Source organism: Rhyacophila brunnea, unplaced genomic scaffold (assembly GCF_057557595.1).
Source record: "Rhyacophila brunnea isolate RB1 unplaced genomic scaffold, BYU_Rbru_1.0 scaffold_11, whole genome shotgun sequence".
Classification (NCBI taxonomy): Eukaryota; Metazoa; Arthropoda; class Insecta; order Trichoptera; family Rhyacophilidae; genus Rhyacophila; species Rhyacophila brunnea.
The window spans coordinates 26,432,248-26,453,458 of record NW_028232763.1 but is presented as its reverse complement, the minus strand read 5'-3'; the positions used below and the strand labels follow the sequence as shown (position 1 = coordinate 26,453,458).

General features: G+C 31.6%; 1 protein-coding gene across 1 annotated transcript in view; it reads left to right on the top strand.

Moving 5' to 3' along the window:
- GABA-B-R3 (gamma-aminobutyric acid type B receptor subunit 3) overlaps window positions 1-21,211 on the top strand; it is a 61,163-nt gene that overhangs the window by 19,612 nt on the left and 20,340 nt on the right. The window contains exons 4-7 of the mRNA XM_085960206.1: window positions 14-79; window positions 3,009-3,194; window positions 3,441-3,836; window positions 20,838-20,898. Coding sequence (XP_085816332.1) covers window positions 14-79; window positions 3,009-3,194; window positions 3,441-3,836; window positions 20,838-20,898 — 709 coding nt within the window. The remainder of the gene's footprint in view (window positions 1-13; window positions 80-3,008; window positions 3,195-3,440; window positions 3,837-20,837; window positions 20,899-21,211) is intronic.

The following is a 21,211-nucleotide window of genomic DNA, read 5'->3' as shown; positions in this document are numbered from 1 at the left end:
ACATTTTTTTCAGGAATTAGACACGAGAATCATCATAGGAAGTTTTTCTCATGAAATGGCACCGAAAATATTTTGTGAGGTAAGAAGCTATACGCTATACGTTTTACATTACTTTTTTATTACACTAATACTAAAGACAACTTCAATATTATAATTACATTATAAAAAAATTCTTGATTGTAACGCATGACAGATTACATACATATCTAAATGTGTTGGAGAAAGTTAGACACATAGGCGACATATTAAAAGGGGTAAGGTGAGAGAAAAATGCGGAAATGCAAATTCCAAATTTAAAATAAACTGACACACAAATAAAGGAATCGTTTATTTTAATCTGGAAATGAAAGAAAACAATGGATACTCTCGTAATAGTTTGACATATACTACAGTGCAAATATAGAGAGTACATAATCACATTACAATTCATTTTTGACAGATTAACGGAAAGGAAAGGTATGAATAAGTATGGTGTCGTGAATAGGAAACACGACGCTAAAAATTATATCTCTATAAGAATATGCTCAATTCAAATTGAAGAAATTTCGGAAATGGATAAATCGAAGTGAAGGTGTTAAAAAATCAACAAAGTGGCGTTTAGATAAGAAATTAATTTGATATACAATACAGAATCAAACAAAAAATATGGATTAAGAAAACCATCAGCTAAGCGTCGCCGTTTGACATATTAACGTGTTCGAAAGACATCCAAGAATGTTGACAGGTGACACTGCCACTTGGATTTTTTTTTAGTTTGTATAATAATCGATTAAAGTATGGTACTTTTCATATCGTAGTTATAATTTTATTCATAATTACAAGATAAAAAGAACTTTTTATATACAACGTTTTTAAATTTTCTGTTGAATTATTATGCTCAATATGCTCAAACTTGTACTTGATATGAAGTAAATAATAAACAAACAAACAAACAAATATAGAATACTGAAATGTTATTTCGACAGTTCATTTTGATTTCCATGGTAACGCATGTATATATTAATAATTTCGTTGCTAGGACCCACTTAGCAACCAATAATAGTCATTTACTTTTTACTGATTTTTCTGAAATAACTTTCCATACAAAACAGAATTAACTGAAAATTAATTCAATTCTGCTTAAAGATGGCTAAACGTATTAAAAGAATGCATTGGCATTGTGTTCTGATATATTCTAAAAATTTCAAATGTCTAGTTAGTCGGGAAGTTAGTTTAACTACGATTGCAAGATTAGTACTGGACAAACAACCACCGGACAAACAAGAATACGAGCTAATAAAACATTGTAAAAACTCGGTTTTCTTTTTTAAAAATAGAACGACCGAGACAACCAATCCACATTCTATATTTTGATTTTCCGTTTTCCGTCTCTATTATATTACCCAATATTAAAAGCCCCATATGTTGCTATCTCGTTTCATTTCATCTAATAGTAGTGCTGAATTCACTACAATATCAACGTTATGTATAGCACAGTAATTTTGTAAGCCTGCGTGTAAAACAAAGCACATGGCTACGAGTCCGAGCATGTTCAATATCTAATTTCAAAAATAAACGTGCATTACACTTACTTTCTTTTGCCGCTTTTTCTTGTTTTGTTGTTAATATTATCATCTTTTCTTTCTTTCTTTCATAAAATTAATATATTTTTAGTAACAACCCACAACGAATACGTGAAATTAACACGTAGGCTACTTAAGAAATACTTTAATTACAAAAATAATATTTACAATATAGAATACTAAAACCTTTTTCTAGATTAATTTTCTAGATTAGTATTGCATGGTTTACGAGGTAGACGATCTGCAAAAAAACTTTGCAGACTTTCTGATTTATCTTATATTATAATTATGATATATTATCAAATAAAAGAATCGTTAAACTTGGTGACACAATTAATAGTTTTAAATATATGATTTTATTGAACATAATTTTGAAAACACTTCTGAGAAAATATCTATAGATATATCTGAGTTAATAGTATAACCAATAGAAAAAATCTTTTTTTTTTGAAAAAGTAAGACACCCAGCAGGAATCGAACCTGCATCTCTCGGGTTTCGCGCCCATGCACATATACCACTATGCTATAGGTAGAGTTGGGTATTTCCCGAGAAAATCTCAATCTCGAGATTCGGGATTTCCAGAAAAGAATTTTCGAGAATTCTCGAGATATCGGGAAATTTAAAAAAAAAAGTGTAAAAATCCTAAAATCAGTGTAAAAACAGACAAATTCCAAAAAATATTTTTTTTTATTTATTTATGTAAGAAGACAAACAAACTAGAAGAAGGGAAACAATAATAATTCAAAACATTACTTATTAAAATAGTATTTCAAAAAACACAGACTGTCAATCGCTGCATCTGACAATCGCATACGTTTTTGAGACACAAAATATCGTGATATTGCAAAAATTGCGCTCATTTTAAGTCGACGTTGGCTTAATTGTGTTAAATGCCCCGATCAGTCTTTGAACGTTTTGTGTTTTCCGTTCATTTTTTTCATATAGAAAATAGAAATTAAATATAGAAAAATATAGAAAATCGTTTTTTTCAATTAATATTTGATAGTAAAGAAATCCCAAATCCCGAGGAAAGATTCTCGAGATCCGAGATTTCCCGAAATGTTAATAATGTCAATTCTCGAGATTCGGGAATGAAAATCTCGAAAATTTCTCGAAAATTCCCGTCGGGAAATTCCCGAAACCCAACTGTAGCTATAGGCACTATACTTAATTGCGACAAATTTTAACTAATGGCTATTAATATTCTCTAAAGCGCTTTCCAAATTAGGTTGCTATTGGCGATCGGGTTTTGTATTTTAACTCAAAGTCCATATATTATATTGTACCTATTACGAAAAAAATATTGCCTACTACATTCAGTATACTTAATAATTAAAAGTTTTTTATAATATTTTGCTTCACAACTGAAACTTTATAGCTGTGCCAAAGTACATATTATTTCTACGTTGGGATCCAAAATTTATAATGTTTGTCATTTTTTCGAGGCTTATGAGCTAGGAATGTTTGGAGCGGATTACGCCTGGATTCTTCAAGGCCCACCGTTACCAGCCTGGTGGAAGAACACCTCAGAATGTGCTCAAGGAAACTTGGCGTCTGCTGTTGATAGGCTGATTCTGGTGTCGAGTCATAACAGCATCGTTGGCGAAGAGATGGTCTCGTACTCAGGACTAGTGAGTAAATTTATTAATTATTATGTTTTTTTTTAACATTGATTTTAATAATATTTGACGATTTTTTTTTTTAAATAATGATTACGATTACAATCAAAGTGATAGTATTTTCGACCCTCTTTTATTTGCTTTTTTTTTAATTTCGTATAAAATGGGCGGATATCAGAATAATGAGTTTTGAATTTGGAATTGTTACATATATAATGATACTCATGATTAATTATTATCATCTTTGTTTGTTTCCAGACAAACGACATGTTCATGACTGAAATGAAGTCAATGAAAGTGCCTCTCTCCCGATATGCCCCGCAAACATACGATGCAGTGTGGGCAATAGCTTTAGCCCTGAGAGGTGCCGAAACAGCCTGGGCCCGATATCAAAACCTTACTCTGGAGTCATTCTTTTCTCGAAAACTGATGTCGGTTGGAAAACCAGCCTCTGGATCCACAGCTCCGGAAAAAGAAGGAAGGCATCAGACACGAAATGTGACTGGAAACAAATACTCAACATCCATAAAGAATTTCAAGAATCAAACACCTTCTACGTCGTTCTTCAGTCTGGGTCATTTTGATTACACAAGAAAAGACATGGCTGAGGAGTTCTTACAGCAGATTGGACATCTCAATTTTTTAGGAGTTTCGGTGAGTTCATTTTTATTGTTATTAAAAGTTATTGATTTTTTTTTCATGCTACATTATACAACAGATTTCTCAATTGTTTTATAAATGTACATTATTTCACTCAAGATACTCGATACAAATAATCATATCTTTTTACATATCATTGTAATAAATTCCTTTCTTGTTAATAATCAATGATACTGAAGAAAATTGTAGGTGTTCTATAGAGAAGGACCCTAAATGAAATTAATTCAAAGTGGAAGTTTGTTCTGCGCTATCGGTGAAATCACGAATTCTCCATCTTACACCATCATCATCATCAACCGGTGTCAATCCACTGTTGTATGAATGCCTCACGTACATCCACCGATCTTTATGAGTTCGTCGATCCACCAGGATTTTAGTCGTCTGTAAGTAGGGTTTGCAATACCGAATGAAATGTCAATACCGGTTTTCCGGTATTTCTTATTGAATACCGGTATTTTTAAAACATTAAAAAAAACAGAAGTAGGTGCTTATCAATAAATATAGCTATTAAAATCTTTTTAAAATATTATTTTAGAATAAAAACCTACATAACTACATTTATTATGTTGAAATTTAAAAATATGTATTGATCATAATTGTAGAACTAATGATTTTTACGAATACTTTGAATATATTGATAATTTTAACTAAAGCCTTCAAAAATATATCAAGTGCAAATAAAAAGCTGCAGAAAAATCTTTTTAAATTCAACGCTTGTACAGTCATCAATAATAATTATTATAGAATAATTGAACATTTTTGTCACGGATATTTTCTATTTCGAAATAATATTATGATAATTCATCGCGACAATTACTTATATAAATATATTTGTTGAAATTTGTTTTATTATTTTTTCACTTCACCTCTGAGATTTACTCAATATATTTGCATTTTACCAGCACATAACTTATAATTCATTTTCAAAAACGAGTGTGCTTTCTTAATACCGAAAATTCCGGTGTTTTGGATTTTTAAAACCGGTATTTCGGTATTGATAAATACTGGAATACCGGTTTTGAAATACCGGCATTGTAATCCCTATCTGTAAGGGCGTTTAGTCACCCTTGAGTACCACTGTATAACGGTATTTGTCCAGTAGTTGTCCATTCGCTGAGTGACATCATCTTCTTGACGACTTTTACGACACTATCACATCGCGTACTTATGTCTGCCTTCTTATCCATTGGTTTTTTTGTGGATTTTTTGCGTTATATTCAACATGCACTTTTCCATACTACGTTACGATGCTGCTTTTCTTTCGGATTTCTCTTACATTAAAAGTCAATGTATCACACGCATTTGTGAGTACTGGTAGCACAAGTTGATTGAACATTTTACGCTTAAGGTACAAAGGGGAGTCACTTTTGAAGATACTACATTATTATATTATATCATCATCGTCAAAAATGTAAATACTTTCTCATTTTATTTGTTAGTTTTCTATTTCTAATTTATTAAATTAATTTTCCATATACCTACTCATATTACACGGCAGTGTACTTAAGTATGTTTCATTATTTCGTTTACTTTCCGGAAATTAATTTACCTTATAGGTACCCGGTATTTCCGGCTATCATGTTAAATTATTTTTTAATTAAGTTTATAATATTTCCTTATTTTAAAATTATACATATACCTAACATAATATTCCACTTAATTTTATATTCATCGACCTTTCTTAAATAAATATTAACAGTGAGTTTTTGAATCTCGTTTGATTTGAATATCAAAGTTCGTATTTCATAAATACTCTGTTTATTCCTCAAAGTCAATCAGAAAATATTTTAAATTGTTTATTCATTTATTCTTTTATTATATCGTGAAAATTGTCTTTGAGCCGATTTCGAGTGTCGATCCGGGGCTTTAGAATTAACAAGCGCTCGACGTTTTATTTCTGGAAATTGTGCAAACTTTACCTTTGACGCCGGGAGAATAATTAATGAGAATCACTACGAAACAATGATTCATCTGGTACCTGAGATTTTTCATAAATTCTTGATTAAACGAGCGCCAAATTCTCATCCTGATAAATTGAGTATACAATTTAGCGTCAAGCTCAACTATAAATACGGCTATAAAATAGTTTCCGTAATAAAATTATTTTCCGGAATTACGTGTAAAATCACAGTGATTAGTTTGTAAATTGGTAATTAAATCACATACTCTTAACAAAATATCACGCAAAACTCATGTCGGTGTCTACAAGGTAAAACATGCTATTAAATTTCATTCAATACTTGGAAATAATTATAATAAACCAGGCATAATAAAATATTTTCTTAAAATTGCTTTATATTTTTAGAATATTTTATCAAATTAGGGAACATTTCATAATGTTGTCATCATTGTCACCATCAGCTGGAGTCAATTCACTGCTGAATAGAGACTTTCTTTGGCTTCTTCCACTCTTCTCAGTCCATAAGATTGTGCTGTATTCTATTAGTATCATCCCGTCTGTCGTCAAACTCATCAACCTTAACAACATTATGGTTTTTTTTTATATTCGTACATAGGTGTTTGGGTATTTAGGTAATTTATATAACTCAAATAGTTCAAAGGGTTTTTGACTTGTCTTAAACGTCCATTCTGTGATGTTCTGTCAAGTCACGTTATGCAGCTTCTTCGACTAGTCTATATGTATACAATTCCGATAATCATTGTCAAAATAAACGGAAAATATTGATTGAAGAATTAATATAGTATATAATTCCATACAATATGTAATCAAAGCTGAAAGTTGTCATATTCGTTATAAAATTGTACTAGCATATTATCGTAAACTAGTAATCTGGCTCCGGGGCTCCCAACCCATGGGATGCGACCTCTAGGGGGTTACAAGGTGTTTTCTAGGGGGTCGCTAACTATTAAATAATTAACCCTAAAAATATTATATATTTAGAAATCGCCACGCGATTAACATCACCGACCAAAAATTATACAATTTGTTGAAACTAGGAAAAAACTGTTAATAAACTACTATAATACATATACCTACAAAAAAACAGTTAGGTACCGATTAAAAAAATATTAATATTCAATGCTGAAATAAGATTTAGATTTTGACACTAAACAAAGACTAATTAAGTGAAATAAAATGCGATATTCAAACATCTAAAGTTTCAATCAATAATTTAAAGTTAGAAGTAAACATAGTGAAAAAAATATTATGTTTGACAGTAAAAAAGTCGAAACTAATTAACATAATATAATATGAAATGAAAAGAAAAGAAATGTGATGATTGACAATCGACATGGAAAGATTATTAATTAATTATTATTAATTATTTATTATTATCATTAATTATAATTATTATTAATTAAGATTATTAAGAAATGATTATTTGTAAATGTTTCTTCATTCTATTAGAAGTGCATTTTTATACAAGTGTGACTTGTGAGGTTTTCTATGCTAATAAAAGGATATCGCAATTTGAAAAGTGTTGGGAACCAGTGAATCCTGGTACGATAACGTAATGTGACGTCACAGGAAGAAACGAAATTTATTATTACAATAAGAGAAAAGATAAATATATATTATTGTTGTGTATGTTATTTTGAATTTCATTTTAAAAGATTTATATTTGTACTAAAGTTGCATTTTATTTTGCTGGGAGGTGCTTTTATTATCGCGATATATAAAGAAAATGCGTTTGAAATGTGCGCTACACTATTATATTATATGGATAGATTCGGACTGAATATGACAATATGGTGGAAAAAAATATTTGTATGTACATTTTAATTACTTCCTTATTTCATTGAATTCTGATTGATCGTTTTTGCCACACCTAAATGTTTGTTAAAAGTTTAAAAAAAAAAAAAGCTTAGCCATACTATCTACTGGCCGGGGTGCAGAATATCACATTCCGATGATAGTTGTAAATAAAATCCCGTGTAAAGTTCGTTGTAAATGAAATTTATCAATTATTTTCAATGCAATCATTGTAGAATGAAAAAAGTAAGTAATATACTGCCCTGCTTAGTAAAACACAGTGTTTTTGGTTTTAGTGAAATGAAACCCCAAGTTTTAAACTACCCTTTCTCTTATAATATGTAAAATTATTGGATTGACTTGACATAATCTCTAAATGGACTCTGTCATTTGTCACAATATGTCAAAACCATCCAATAATTTTACATAATATAAGAGAAAAGGTAATTTAAGAGCGTACATAAATGAAACGGCAAATAATTCTCAACACTATGTGGGACGTAATTTCGGCCGCGTTGCCATTCGGAGAGCGAAAGTCGACTTGTGAGCACGTCAATTTGTTTTGTGATGGCGTCGGAGGAATATATTCTTAAATTGTGTAAAGATGACTAAAAAACGTTCCGCATGTACTTGAAAAAGAAAACATGTCAATGAATATACTATTATTATTAGTAATATAATAATAAACATAACATTAAATGGACGCATTTGGATTTTTATGACAAATTATATTTCGTTCGGCTCGCGTCATTTACACAATCCGCGCATCGCCTAATCACGATCTTTTTAGACCATGCCTCAGCTGAGGTATATACGAGGGTGGGTCAATATTTCCTTAGAAAAAAGCATTAAAACAGTTTTTATTTTTGTATTTTTTTTTATTTCTCAACATAATCTCCTTGGAGCTCAATACACTTGGTTAGACGTTTCTCAATTTTTTTTAAACCGTCAGAAAAATAAGTTTTCGGAAGGTCCTCAAAATAAGCATTTGTCCGATCGATGACTTCTTCATTTGAAAAAAAACGTTGTCCACTTAGCCATTTTTTTAAGTTTGGGAAAAGGAAAAAGTCACTGGGGGCTAAATCTGGCGAATACGGTGGGTGGTCGACCAATTCGAACTTCAATTCTTCAATTTTAGCCATTGATCGTAAACATGTGTGAACACGGGCATTGTCCTGATGAAAGAGGATTTTTTTCCTGTTTAAATGAGGCCGTTTTTCTTCAATTTTGTTTTTTAGCTGGTCCAATAAAGATGCATAATAATCCCCTGTTATTGTTTTTCCTTTTTCCAAATAGTCAACGAAAATAATTCCACGTGCATCCCAAAATACAGTAGCCATAACCTTACCAGCTGATTTTACGGTTTTCGCCTTCTTTGGACATGGTTCGCCTTTCGCAATCCACTGCTTTGACTGTTCATTCGTCTCGGGAGTATAGTGGTGTATCCATGTTTCATCTACAGTCACAAAGCGACGAAAAAATTCATCCGGATTGCGTTGCATGAGCGACAACAGGGCTTTAGAGGCCACCACCCTATTGCGTTTATTGTCGACTGTGAGCAAACGCGGCACCCATCTTGCAGAAATTTTTTTCATGCCCAATTTGTCATGTAAAATAGAAATGACGCTACCTTTTGAGATCCCTGTAACCTCAATTATCTCACTCAACTTTAATCTTCGGTCACTTAACACCATATCGTGGATTTTATTGATCATTTCTGGTGTAGTCACCTCTACAGGACGTCCTGAGCGTGGTTCATCCTTTGTTAATGTACGACCACGTTTAAATTCATTTAACCAGTTATAAATAGTTGCAAGTGAAGGAGCAGATATGCCGTGAACTAAATCCAACTCATTTTTTATTTCCTTTGCTGTTAACCCTTTTATATTAAAATGTTTAATAACAGCTCTAAACTCAATTTTCTCCATTTTTGTAAACAAGCAATTTTTTTTTTTAATTGTACGAAAATAAAAAACAACAACCCGACCAATCTGATTGAAACTTCGCAGCATACTGAATCGGTAGTGCCGCTGCATGAAAACAAACCGCTTACAGTACTAGTCGCGCCACCTGTCGGCTTTTCTAAGGATTTATTGACCCACCCTCGTATTATATACCTCAGCTGAGGCATGGTCTAAAAAGATCGTAAAATGCTATATTATAGCCTTAAAACTTGTATTCTCATTTCACTAAAACCAAAAACACTGTCTTTTTGCTTAGCAGGGCAGTATATATTACTACTCCTTTAAGGCATAAATAAAGTATAGATGCTAGAAACGCTTTGTCTATTTGTGATATAATATCTTACTAGTATTATTTATTAATTTACAACGATGATCAAATAATTGTTGCTTGCAATATTTGCTGTTTTCAAAAGCTTTCATCGATTTGTTAGTAATTATTAAGCAGAGGTCGAGTGTTATACCGTCGCAATTTTCTATATGGTTATAAAGCGATGTACGAAGTTTGTAGCACTACTTATGTGACGTCACTGTACTAAAATAGTCTTCCGTGTAGGACTTTTAAGTCAGCTTTGAAAAAAAGTCTACCTTTTTTTTTGCAATATAATATCATGAGATAATATAATTAAAAACCTAAAAAACCTAGCGTTTGTATTATATATGCAGTAGTGTAACAGACGAATGGATAGGAAAGGTATGTGTTATTCATATCGCTAATTCAAACAAAACGATTCATGACAATTCAAATTTATTCCTGAGGAGCTAATGATTGAACTAATACAAAAGACATCGATAGTAAAGTTAACTTAAGGGAGGACATGCTCAGCGTAGGTCAAAATGGAGCTTTTATTCTATTTTCAAAGCATGATCCTGGACATTCCTTAAACGTTGTAGATAATCTATTTATATAATTTTGAAGCCTTATTATTCTTTATATTTATTTCAAACATTTGATGACTGCATAAAGTATTTTTATTACATAAAATAGTATTCTTTTAAACCTCTCGCTCTAATGTTTTAGAATATGGTCATATTTCAGTACATAAATGTGCAGTGGTGTTAAGATTTTTTACATTTATTAATTTTTAAACGCATTTATAAAACCATCAGTATAATTTATGTCGACATTATTATAGTTAAATATTTACGATAAAAAATTATATTGATAATCTCTGTAATCCCAAATTTGACAAGAATTACGCATTTTATTATTCAAAAAATGGGCAAGATTAACACATTTGAAGATAATTCTAAAGATACTGATTATAAGCTATGTCTTCAATCAATTTTAGAACTAAAATACTTGTAAGCTTTTACACAAAGCAGTTATATTATATTATTTGAATCCTGTTTCAAGCGTAAATGTGTATCTGGTGATGTAAAAACTGTTTCTAATTATTGTTTTCTTAATTATTTGTCACTTGTACTAGTCTAATACTTAGCCTCTCAATTATTAATTTAATCTATCAACACAAATCTTTTTTTAAATAAGCAAAAAAATACTTAGGTCGAAATTTTCATCAATTACTTAAGGGGGAGACGCATGCCAGCAGAGAACCTAGCGGAAATATACGAAGCTTGCAATTTGAGATTTTTTTTTGATAATTTACAATTTCAACTGTATTATTTAATAAATATGTATCCGAAAACATTACAAAGATTTTTTATTTTTTTTTAACTTAAAGATAAACTTACAATTGTAAAAAAATGTAATAAAATGTGAATTCGTTGCAGGGTCAAATCTTATTATTGCATTATATTTTATGGTCATAATTATCATTAAAATTTAGTTTATTAAGCTTTAGATTTTATGTGGTGTAGATTTTTGACTAATTCATCGTTTTAATATTTTTTATATATATTTTAAAAAACATCGATTTTTATAAAAATATAAATGTGTATAACTTGAAATCCTTTTTATTTATATCAACTCGAGCTTCAATATTGTGACCATGCCTAAAATAAAATTTGATATAAATAAAAAGGATTTCAAGTTATACACATTTATATTTTTTTTTAAATCGATCTTTTTTAAAATATATATAAAAAATATTAAAACGATGAATTAGTCAAAAATCTACACCACATAAAATCTAAAACTTAATAAACTAAATTTTAATAATAAATATGGCCATAAAATATAATGAAATAATAAGATTTGACCCTGCAACGAATTCACACTTTATTACATTTTTTTACAATTGCCAGTTTATCTTTAAATTAAAAAAAAATAAAAAATCTTTTTAGTGTTTTCAGATACATATTTATTAATTACTACAGTTGAAATTGTAAATTATCAAAAAAATCTCAAATTGCAAGCTTCGTATTTTTTCCGTTAGGTGCCTCTTTTCGCCTCTGATAGTATAAGCATCCCCCTTAAGGCTATGCCTCAGCTGGGGCACGGTCTAAAAAGATCGTGACTAGGCGATCCGCGGATTGTGTAAATGACGCGTGCCGAACGAAATATAATTTGTCATAAAAATTAAACATGCGTCCATTTAATGTTCTGTTTATTGTTCCATTAGTAACAATAATGATATATTCATTGGCATGTTTTCCTTTTCAAGTAAATGGGTAACGTTTTTTAGTCATCTTTACACGATTTAAGAATTAATACCCCCGTCGCCATCACGAAACAAATTAACGTGTTCACAGCTCTACTTTTGCTCTCCGATTGCCAGCGAGTCCAAAATTTCGTCGCACCTATATATAGTTGAAAATTATTTGCCGTTTCACTGAAGTATGCTCTTAATTTGGTTTTAGTCACCAGTGTAAAGCAAAATATTACCATTGTTTATATTATATTAAACATAACACTCGTTTATTATCAATCTCATACATCCCAAACATGTCCAGTAGTTAGTGTAAAGTGTAACATCATAATATGTAACATACGTTGTTTGATAATTTGTAAAGCAATAAATACATCGTCGAGCTTTTCCTGTCTGATTGTGGCATTTCCCAGCACAACACGAGCTTTGATAAACACTTCTAAACACGCTCTCGGGGATGGCGAATTACTAATTTGAATTTCATCCACGTCTCAAATGGACGCCGGAGTTACATTGCGCTCAACCACAGTCATAATAATATTATCATTGCCGTGTACTGACTAGCTAGAAGACTCTAGCAACAATTACACAACCAATTATTTTTCACTGAAATTAAACCTAAAGCTCTATTTGTGCTATTCTATCCGAGCGTTCAATTAAGATACCTGGGTAAATGTGAATTCTTACTAAATAGTTTTAATATTGATTCATTAAAAGTAGATACACGTACCGTATAAAGGTCGACAATTAAGAATTTTGTGTATCTTTTGGAACTAACCATGAATAAATATGTAGACCTTGTATGCCTATTAATAAGACTACATACCTCCATTATAATTATTTACATATTATAATATGTCATTTGGTTGTTTTATATTTTTTCAAACTGGGAATCAACATTTAATGTAATAATCACATAAAATACAATTATTATGCATATCATTAAAAATTTATATTTTAAATGTCGTCGTAAATCAAGATGCCATATTTTGGCGACAATATAATCTGGTTACTAATAATTTTTTTTATAAATAACGACTCCATTTAAAAAATCCTGGAATATTAAAAAAAGCTTTCATCATTCTAACAATAATTATGATCTACTGAAAATAGTATTGTCAACTCGCAAAAATATGCTATATAGAGTAAGAAAATAAGCGAAATAGTAGAAAAAATCTAAATTTTCTCAAAATTCAAAAAGTGTCTAGCATATCTGCAAAAGAAATAATCATTATAATATATATATATATATATGAATACTTCCTCGAATATAAAGCACTTGCAACAATTCATCATGACTAATAAATTGATCAGATAGCAGCTGTAGAGTGGTGAGGTGATGTGCGAGCAGAGGTGCACGCACACCTACATCAAACCTCAGTCAACCGCGCGTACCTACTTACTCGAAGCTAATAACAAAATTAAATCACGGTAAGTTAGTGCATATCCGGAAATTTGTACGTAAGCAGTTCACCGCAGGATACTTATTCGTGCGCCGCAGTACGTGAAACATGAGTTCGTGTAACATTTAATCAAATGGCGAGTTTTTCGTTGAACATTTCACCGTGGAGTATATTTGTACGTATGCTACAACATGTGGCGAATTTTATGAGATGTCTTTACTAGGTTAGGTTAGGTTAGGTTACGGTTAATCTAATTGGAACAGTACTATTTGCAAACTATCACCGTATTTTGTAAGATACGTACAAATGTATTCCACGGTGAAATGTTCAACGAAGAACTCATCATTTGATAAAATGTTATACGAACTCATGTTTCACGTACTGCGGCGCACGAATAAGTGTCCCACGATGAACTGCATACGTACAACTTACATGTAACCAAGTAAGTGATCAGATAGCAATAGCGGAGTAGTCAAGAGGGACACGAGCCTAAATCCACCCGTTGCTCATATGAATAGATAAATTACATTCAAATCAGTATATTTCTTCATTGTGTACAAATGACATACTTGACATGAATGTCGAACTGCCATTGGTTATTTTTTGTAGTACTTAATAATTGTTTGAAAACTAACCGTTTGATCTCCGCCAGGAAATCATTCAGTTATATAATTATCCATATAATGTGCACTGCCTACTAATCAGCAAACCAATTCAAGTAATTAATATAAATATAGAAGTTTTCATTGCTGTGTATATCTACTGTTTGTATACAAACCATACAATATTATCCCACATACATTTGAATACGTACTTGAGTAATTATTCATTTCCTATATTATTACTTCACTCGTGTAAAGGGTTTTATTTCATCTTTCGACCTGTATGATGTGTGTTGATAATTCAAAGCCTTTGATCCCTGAATGATCAAACCTCAGCATACAATTAATATTTTGAAATGACTACCACACAAGGGTTACTTTGGTAGCAACTTTGACTTAGTTTATATAACCCATAAACTAAAATTTTCGGTACCGTGATTATTAGATCTGTGCTTTAAATTTTCAAAAAACAAATGCCGATTTTTAAACAAATGAATTTTAAAAACTATTTTTTTTTCATTCAACGAACAATACAACAAAAGTTTGAGAATATAAAATTCTTTATTGGACATACATTTACTTTGTGCTTTATGCTTTTCCATTGAGTCTCACACGTCCTACGTAATTACGACGAAATAAGCTCATATTCATACCTACATCTACGCAGCTATTCTTAAAAGTTAGAACTTTAGCACGTTTCCGTTATTTTCATTGGTCTAAATTAACACGGAAGGCATTCGATACACAAGGCAGTTATCGACGGCTGGACGAGTAGAATAACCGGTGTACTATGTCGAGTGAAGAACTCGTGACAATAGCAGCGCGTCTCGTGACGGACTCGATGGTTTGAGTGTAGATTCATAGATTGTTTTTCTTAGTTATATTAATGCAGTACATATATTACCATAGATTTTGTCGTAATTCTCAATCAAAACAAACACTTCTGATCTAGTTATGTTTGAGGAAACGCTGTCAATTATTATTGCTATAATGTTCTGTTTTAATAACAAAACTTACATGGCAAAGTTTGTCATTCCATTAATTCTGAGTGGTATGATTACTACATATATTATATAAGTAATTGTATCAGTAGTCAACCCTTAAAATCCACGCTCATACGATATCGCTTTTGGTGTCGTATGTATTTATTCGTTTTCAATTACGCTAAGGCTTCGGGATAAAACCCGAAATGATCTGCGCAGATAAGCCAATAAGTTTCAAAAGAGGGGTCACGTCTAACCCCTTTGATATAAGTTCATCCAAGACATCCTACCTATGTCGTACACCCGTACAACCGTGTACGACCTTTTGTCAAACGTGATGGATTGAAGAGTCCAACTACAAAATCTGTCATTTTACTGAAATTAAACTTGGTACGTGCCGCCGTATATTTCAATTAATTTTAGAAACATATATTATATTTGTGTAATTTGTGATACGAGCAAATTTAGTAATTTTTATATCATTATAAGTATAATTATTTCAAAGTTTTGGGGTCTTTCGTTTGTCCAATCCACACTATTGAAACATTAATAGCAGATGTTGAACAGGTTCAATTTTTTTAAATACATATCATTGTCGTTTCTTTTGTGCAGTGGCAAAGCTTCCTTACTAGGCAATTATTTATCGGTATACGTTATAAAGCCTACATTAATAAAAATAAATCATGTTTTGTATAGAATATTTTGAGATCTTTTTATGACCATGTCCGATTCTAAGATCATAATATGGGCCTCGACAGAGTGGATGTTTGTATTAACCGTTTTATCGACATCTACCGGCAAATTATTGTAACAAATCGACAAATTGCACTAGAGTTTTAAGGCTTAAAGGTTTTTCATCAGCTTTTAAGATAATATTTTTTTTAATATGGCGTTAAATCATATTTAATTTTAGAATATAAATAATTACAAGATTAAAAGAACTTTTTATGTACAACGTTTTTAAGTTTTCTATTGAATTATTATGCTCAGTATGCTCAAACTTGTACTTGATATGAAGTAAATAAAAAACAAACAATCAAATATAGAATACTGAAATGTCATTTCATGTTGTTTTCCATAGTAACGCACGTATACATTAATAATTTAGTTGCTAGGACCACTCCTTAGCAACCAATAATAGTCTTTTACTTTTCACGGATTTTTCTGAAATAACTTTCCATACAAAACAGAATTAACTGAAAATTAATTCAATTCTGCTTAAAGATGGCTAACAGTATTAAAAGAATGCATTGGCATCGTGTTCTGTATATTCTAAAAGTTTCAAATGTCTAGCTAGTCGGGAAGTTAGTTAAAAATCGATTGCAATATTTGTATTGGACAAACAACCACCGGACAAATAAAAATACGAGATAATAAAAACGTTATAATAAAATATCAGTTTTGCAAATGTCATAAATCATTGATCAAAAACAACACATAATAATTATACTAGGTTATATATTATAGATAGCTCAATTGTCACATGTTGCAAAATAATTTCATTTCAACTTAAATTTGGTCAAAAAATAAATAAACCTGAATTGACTACCGACAAATATTATAGTCAGTGTTAGCTTTTCTAAGTCAAGGTCTCCACTTATAGACAACGATATTCGTCAAACAGCTGACTGAAGTATGAATCTGAGATCAAAGATCTTGGGATATTGTGTGACTCAATATTATCTTTTCACTCACACATAATTCCTCTCTGCGTATAAGCAAGCTTTTATGATTTATAAAGAGACAAGCTAAGTCATTCAAGATCTCAATAATTGTCTTACGTACACTCTAAGTGCCGTTAATACGGTATTCATAAATATGGCTCCTTTATCTGGAATCCTTACGAGGTTTACTGCACTACGCCGCTCACGCCCCGCCGAACGCTGTCCACTCAGGCCATACACTAACGCCTATGATGTCCTAGCGGTAACGTATCAGCTTATAATAACGTGAGTTCCGAGCTCGAATCCCGGGTCTGGAAAATGCACACATAATATTATATTATTTGTTCTATCACTAATTCCATTTTATGGTTAATAAATTCACGTAATGAAATGATTTCTTTGAGTCAAGATAAACGCTAACTGTTAAATATTTTGTAATCGTGTGCTGCCGAATCCTCATCACTGCTTGCAATCATACCATGAGTATTCATGAGATAAATAATAATGCCAATTCTCTTATTGTCGTTATTACAAATCTTAGTACATTGCACTCTCATATACGGCAATAATGCGTACATTTGTGTCAACATCCTGTTTCTAGAAATTCATTCCTTACAGCATTGCGATTGTATTCCCAGCTGCGCATCGGGCCACTGGCTCCTAATATCAACCTGGAAGTCAGAGAATTTCCTTACCACAATCCTCTGGGAACACAATATCTTTCCCTCACATCCCGTGTATACTTGTATAGTATCTGCTTGCAATATAGCTGGGGGAATTCCGGGAAATTCAAAAATTAGCTACGGTTAAACTGCCGTCTTCGGTTTAGAATTTTAATTAGATAGTGATATGAAAGATTTGAAAATTACGTGTGCGGTTTCGTATTTACATGTTATTTCAATTACTTACGTACTAAGCCTAGAATTAAGTTCGGAGCTTAGCGCTTTCCCAGAGGGAGCTGGGAATAGCAAAATTCCACCCCCCTTAAATTCTAGGTGGTAAAAATAGTTACACGTACCTACCCTCATACATTAGTTTACTAAAATTCGAATAACATATTTTAACAAATTTAGCATCCGCACTATGTGGAGCATACAGTATAGAGCAGCGCTGTCAAACTGGCGGCCCGCCAAAAAAAATTTGCGGCCCGCGAGCTGTACAACAAATTTTTCATCAAACGTTGGGGAGAGAATTACCCACTATGCATTAAAATATGAAAACATTTCATTATAATACTGAATGTTAAAAATACTTTTTCAAAACAAAGAAATATACTGCTTAATTTTTCCAGCTTGAAAAAAACATAAATGTGTTGATGAGAATTAAAATATCAAGTACATATATCTGCGAGCGTGCCTTCTCTGACATGAAATACATAAAATCAAAATATCAAAATATAGAAACTAGAAACCAGAAAATATAGATTTGGCACAACAAATGTTGATATTGACATAAAAGAAATTGGTGCTCAACAATTAAGACCACAATGCTCCCATTAAATAAATTATAAGTACGTATAAGTACAATCTTTGTTTTGTAAACGTAATTAATTTATGATGAATAAAAAATTTTACAAAAAAAATTAAATAACTTGATAATATTATTGTTTTTATTATTTCTAGTTATGTGTTATTTTTGTATAAAAAAATAACTTTTGAATTGACATTAACTGACTTTTCATTTAAATAATCTCTTTGGCCCCGAAATGTTTGATAAAGGAAAAATTGCCCGCGGCCTAAAAGAAATTGGACAGCGCTGGTATAGAGTATAAACTATAGAGTACTGCTCAACCAGTGGCTAGCGAGTTCTTAGTAGCCTGTGGAGACGTTTAAAAAATAAATAAACTAAAATAATTCCAAATCATATTTTTATTCATTGTTCTCTCAATTCTCTTCGTAGGTAGGTATATAGCAAAAATGTGACCTGTTATGCAGTTTTCTTCAGTTGCAATTAAATTAAACTAGCATACTCTCACAATGATGCATTGCGTAGAAGAATAGCTAAGGTATTCATCTGCTAAAAGGTTGGACATCACCAGTATTCTTACTTAGTTCACCCTGTTATACTCCAGCCTCGAAGCAAGTATAAAGTCGCGCCATTTACAGTTCCCGCACCTCTTGCCATGTCATATCTGCAGCGCGTAGATCGTCATTGTGGTGCATTTTAAGGCAGGATTTGCATAACACGTATGAACTGTGACACTCTCAAAGACCGGAATATATTCCCAGATCACATGAAGCGCCCCTTCGTATCACATACGTCACGACGCTTCTACTCACCAACTCGACTGCATGTAACATGATCGTACCGGTGTACCCCCAAGAAATGGGAAGAAACATCGATCCTGACAATTCAAAAGTGGAGACCTTGAGCCTTGAATTGTGAGAGGTATGTTAATAGATTGTCACAGGGATTTTTATTTAGCCATTAGCGTAGTCCCTATTTAGGGGATACGAATGAAGGGGGAGAAGAATGAACATCAATCGCACTCAGATCCTGGATACACAATATATCTATTGATTGAAAAATAGCTTGTGAATTTTATTAATTATTTATATAAGGGGATTCGAACCTTTATGCATGGCATATAAGTATGCCTGTACCTATGTGGCGGCGCGAGATGTTAGTGTAATAATTCCTAATAATGACTAGATTTCAATATTATTTAATTTGTTAACAGGGAACTTATTCATCAATAGAAATCATCATGCATGATTTTACATTATATTATTCATATCTAAAAATGGATTGAAATATTTTGAGTATTTGGAACCGCTTTTACCACAAAACTAAATAAAAGTAGAACATCCTACGCTTTTTTTATTTACAATTTCACATTTTATTCTTTGAAATTAATTCAAGGGAGATTCATTTTTCGAAATATATGACTTTTTAGAAAAAAAACCTTGGACCAAGAAATATTCAAACCCAAGTCTTTCGCTTATCGAGCGACTGCTCTGACCATTGATCTATCGACCCACGTTTACTATAATATCTACTATGACTACGAATGTTTTCAAATTCCATCAAATTAGTGGTCAGGTCAGTTACCCAACAATCGAGAGACATGAGTTCGAATCCCACTCGGTCCATGGTTGTTTTGTTAGATTATTCGTATTATGTTGTTTTAAATGGTGGTTTTTTATCAAGCAAATGTGGTGGTCGCTTCATCATAAATAGGGAATCCAATCCCGAGCCAAAATTCTGATCCCGCGATTTCGGGATTACAATTTGACAATCCCGGGACTGGTACCGGGATTGGCATTTTTTTCCATTGTTAATATAAAAAATTTATATTTACAAATAAAATTGATAAAACCTGTCAAAAATAAATCTAGTATAATTTATACTATTTAAGACATTTATTGTTAATATTGTATACGTTCAATCTTGGATGTAATATAAATAATAATGTGAATTTAATATGAGATTGCTGTTTCTGATAGTAAAGACTTAATGAATCGGTTAGCGAGATTTAAAATAGTAAAACAAATAATCATGGTGTACTTACGGCCTTTCCGCTTCATAAATCTAATTAGTCAGCCAAATATGAAACTGACGTAATACGAGATCATGGTGGAATTGCTTTGTTAATAGTGCTAAGCATTGTTTTTTCCAATCTTTCTAATTTTTATTAATTTATGTGAAAAAATAAAATGAATTGGCAACTTACACATGGGCATAAATCAAACTTCATTAAAACTCAGTATATTTCTAATGTAGTTATTTGTTATTTATTTTTTCTGTTCTATTTTCGTTTTTATTTTATTTTCCATAAAAATTGATAAAAAAAATCAATCCCGGGATTCATAGGTATCGAAAATAGCTCGGGATCCCGGGATTGGAATCCCTAATCATAAAGTATGGAAATTAAAAGTCCATATTTTTTACAATATTAATTTTAAAAAATCCGTCATGGAACAGTCATGCTAAGTATAAAAAATCTGACAATCTAACTATTACAAGCCAACTCCAAGACTACCACTGTGTGTTTATAAGGTTTTCTATATTATATATATTTCAATGATAATCATATTCATTCAAACAACATTGTGTGTATTCGGTCTCCAATTAAAATAATTATAAACTAATAATTGATTTTGTTTTTATTTAAGGGTCCAGTGTCATTTAGCGGAGCAGACCGAGTTGGAACTTCGGCATTTTATCAAGTTCAAGGTAATATTTTAGTATTGTTACATTGATTTATTCAAAACCAGTGGCGTTCCACGTACCTTTCTTTTCATGTGTCCACATTCAGCACGAATCGCGTATAGTAATCTTGCAACCAGCTGCCAAACGACACCACAAAATATATACTACTTATAATTTGTATAATCTACTTTCTTAATTCACTCTGACACATTCCTTTCCATCCTATTCCACCTCGCCATATCAACCATATAGCGCGTGGTCCAGATCATGGCCCCTACATCCTGAAACGGGTCCCCAGGCTAGGATCTTTGGCGCCCCCTACCTATCGCTAAGGATA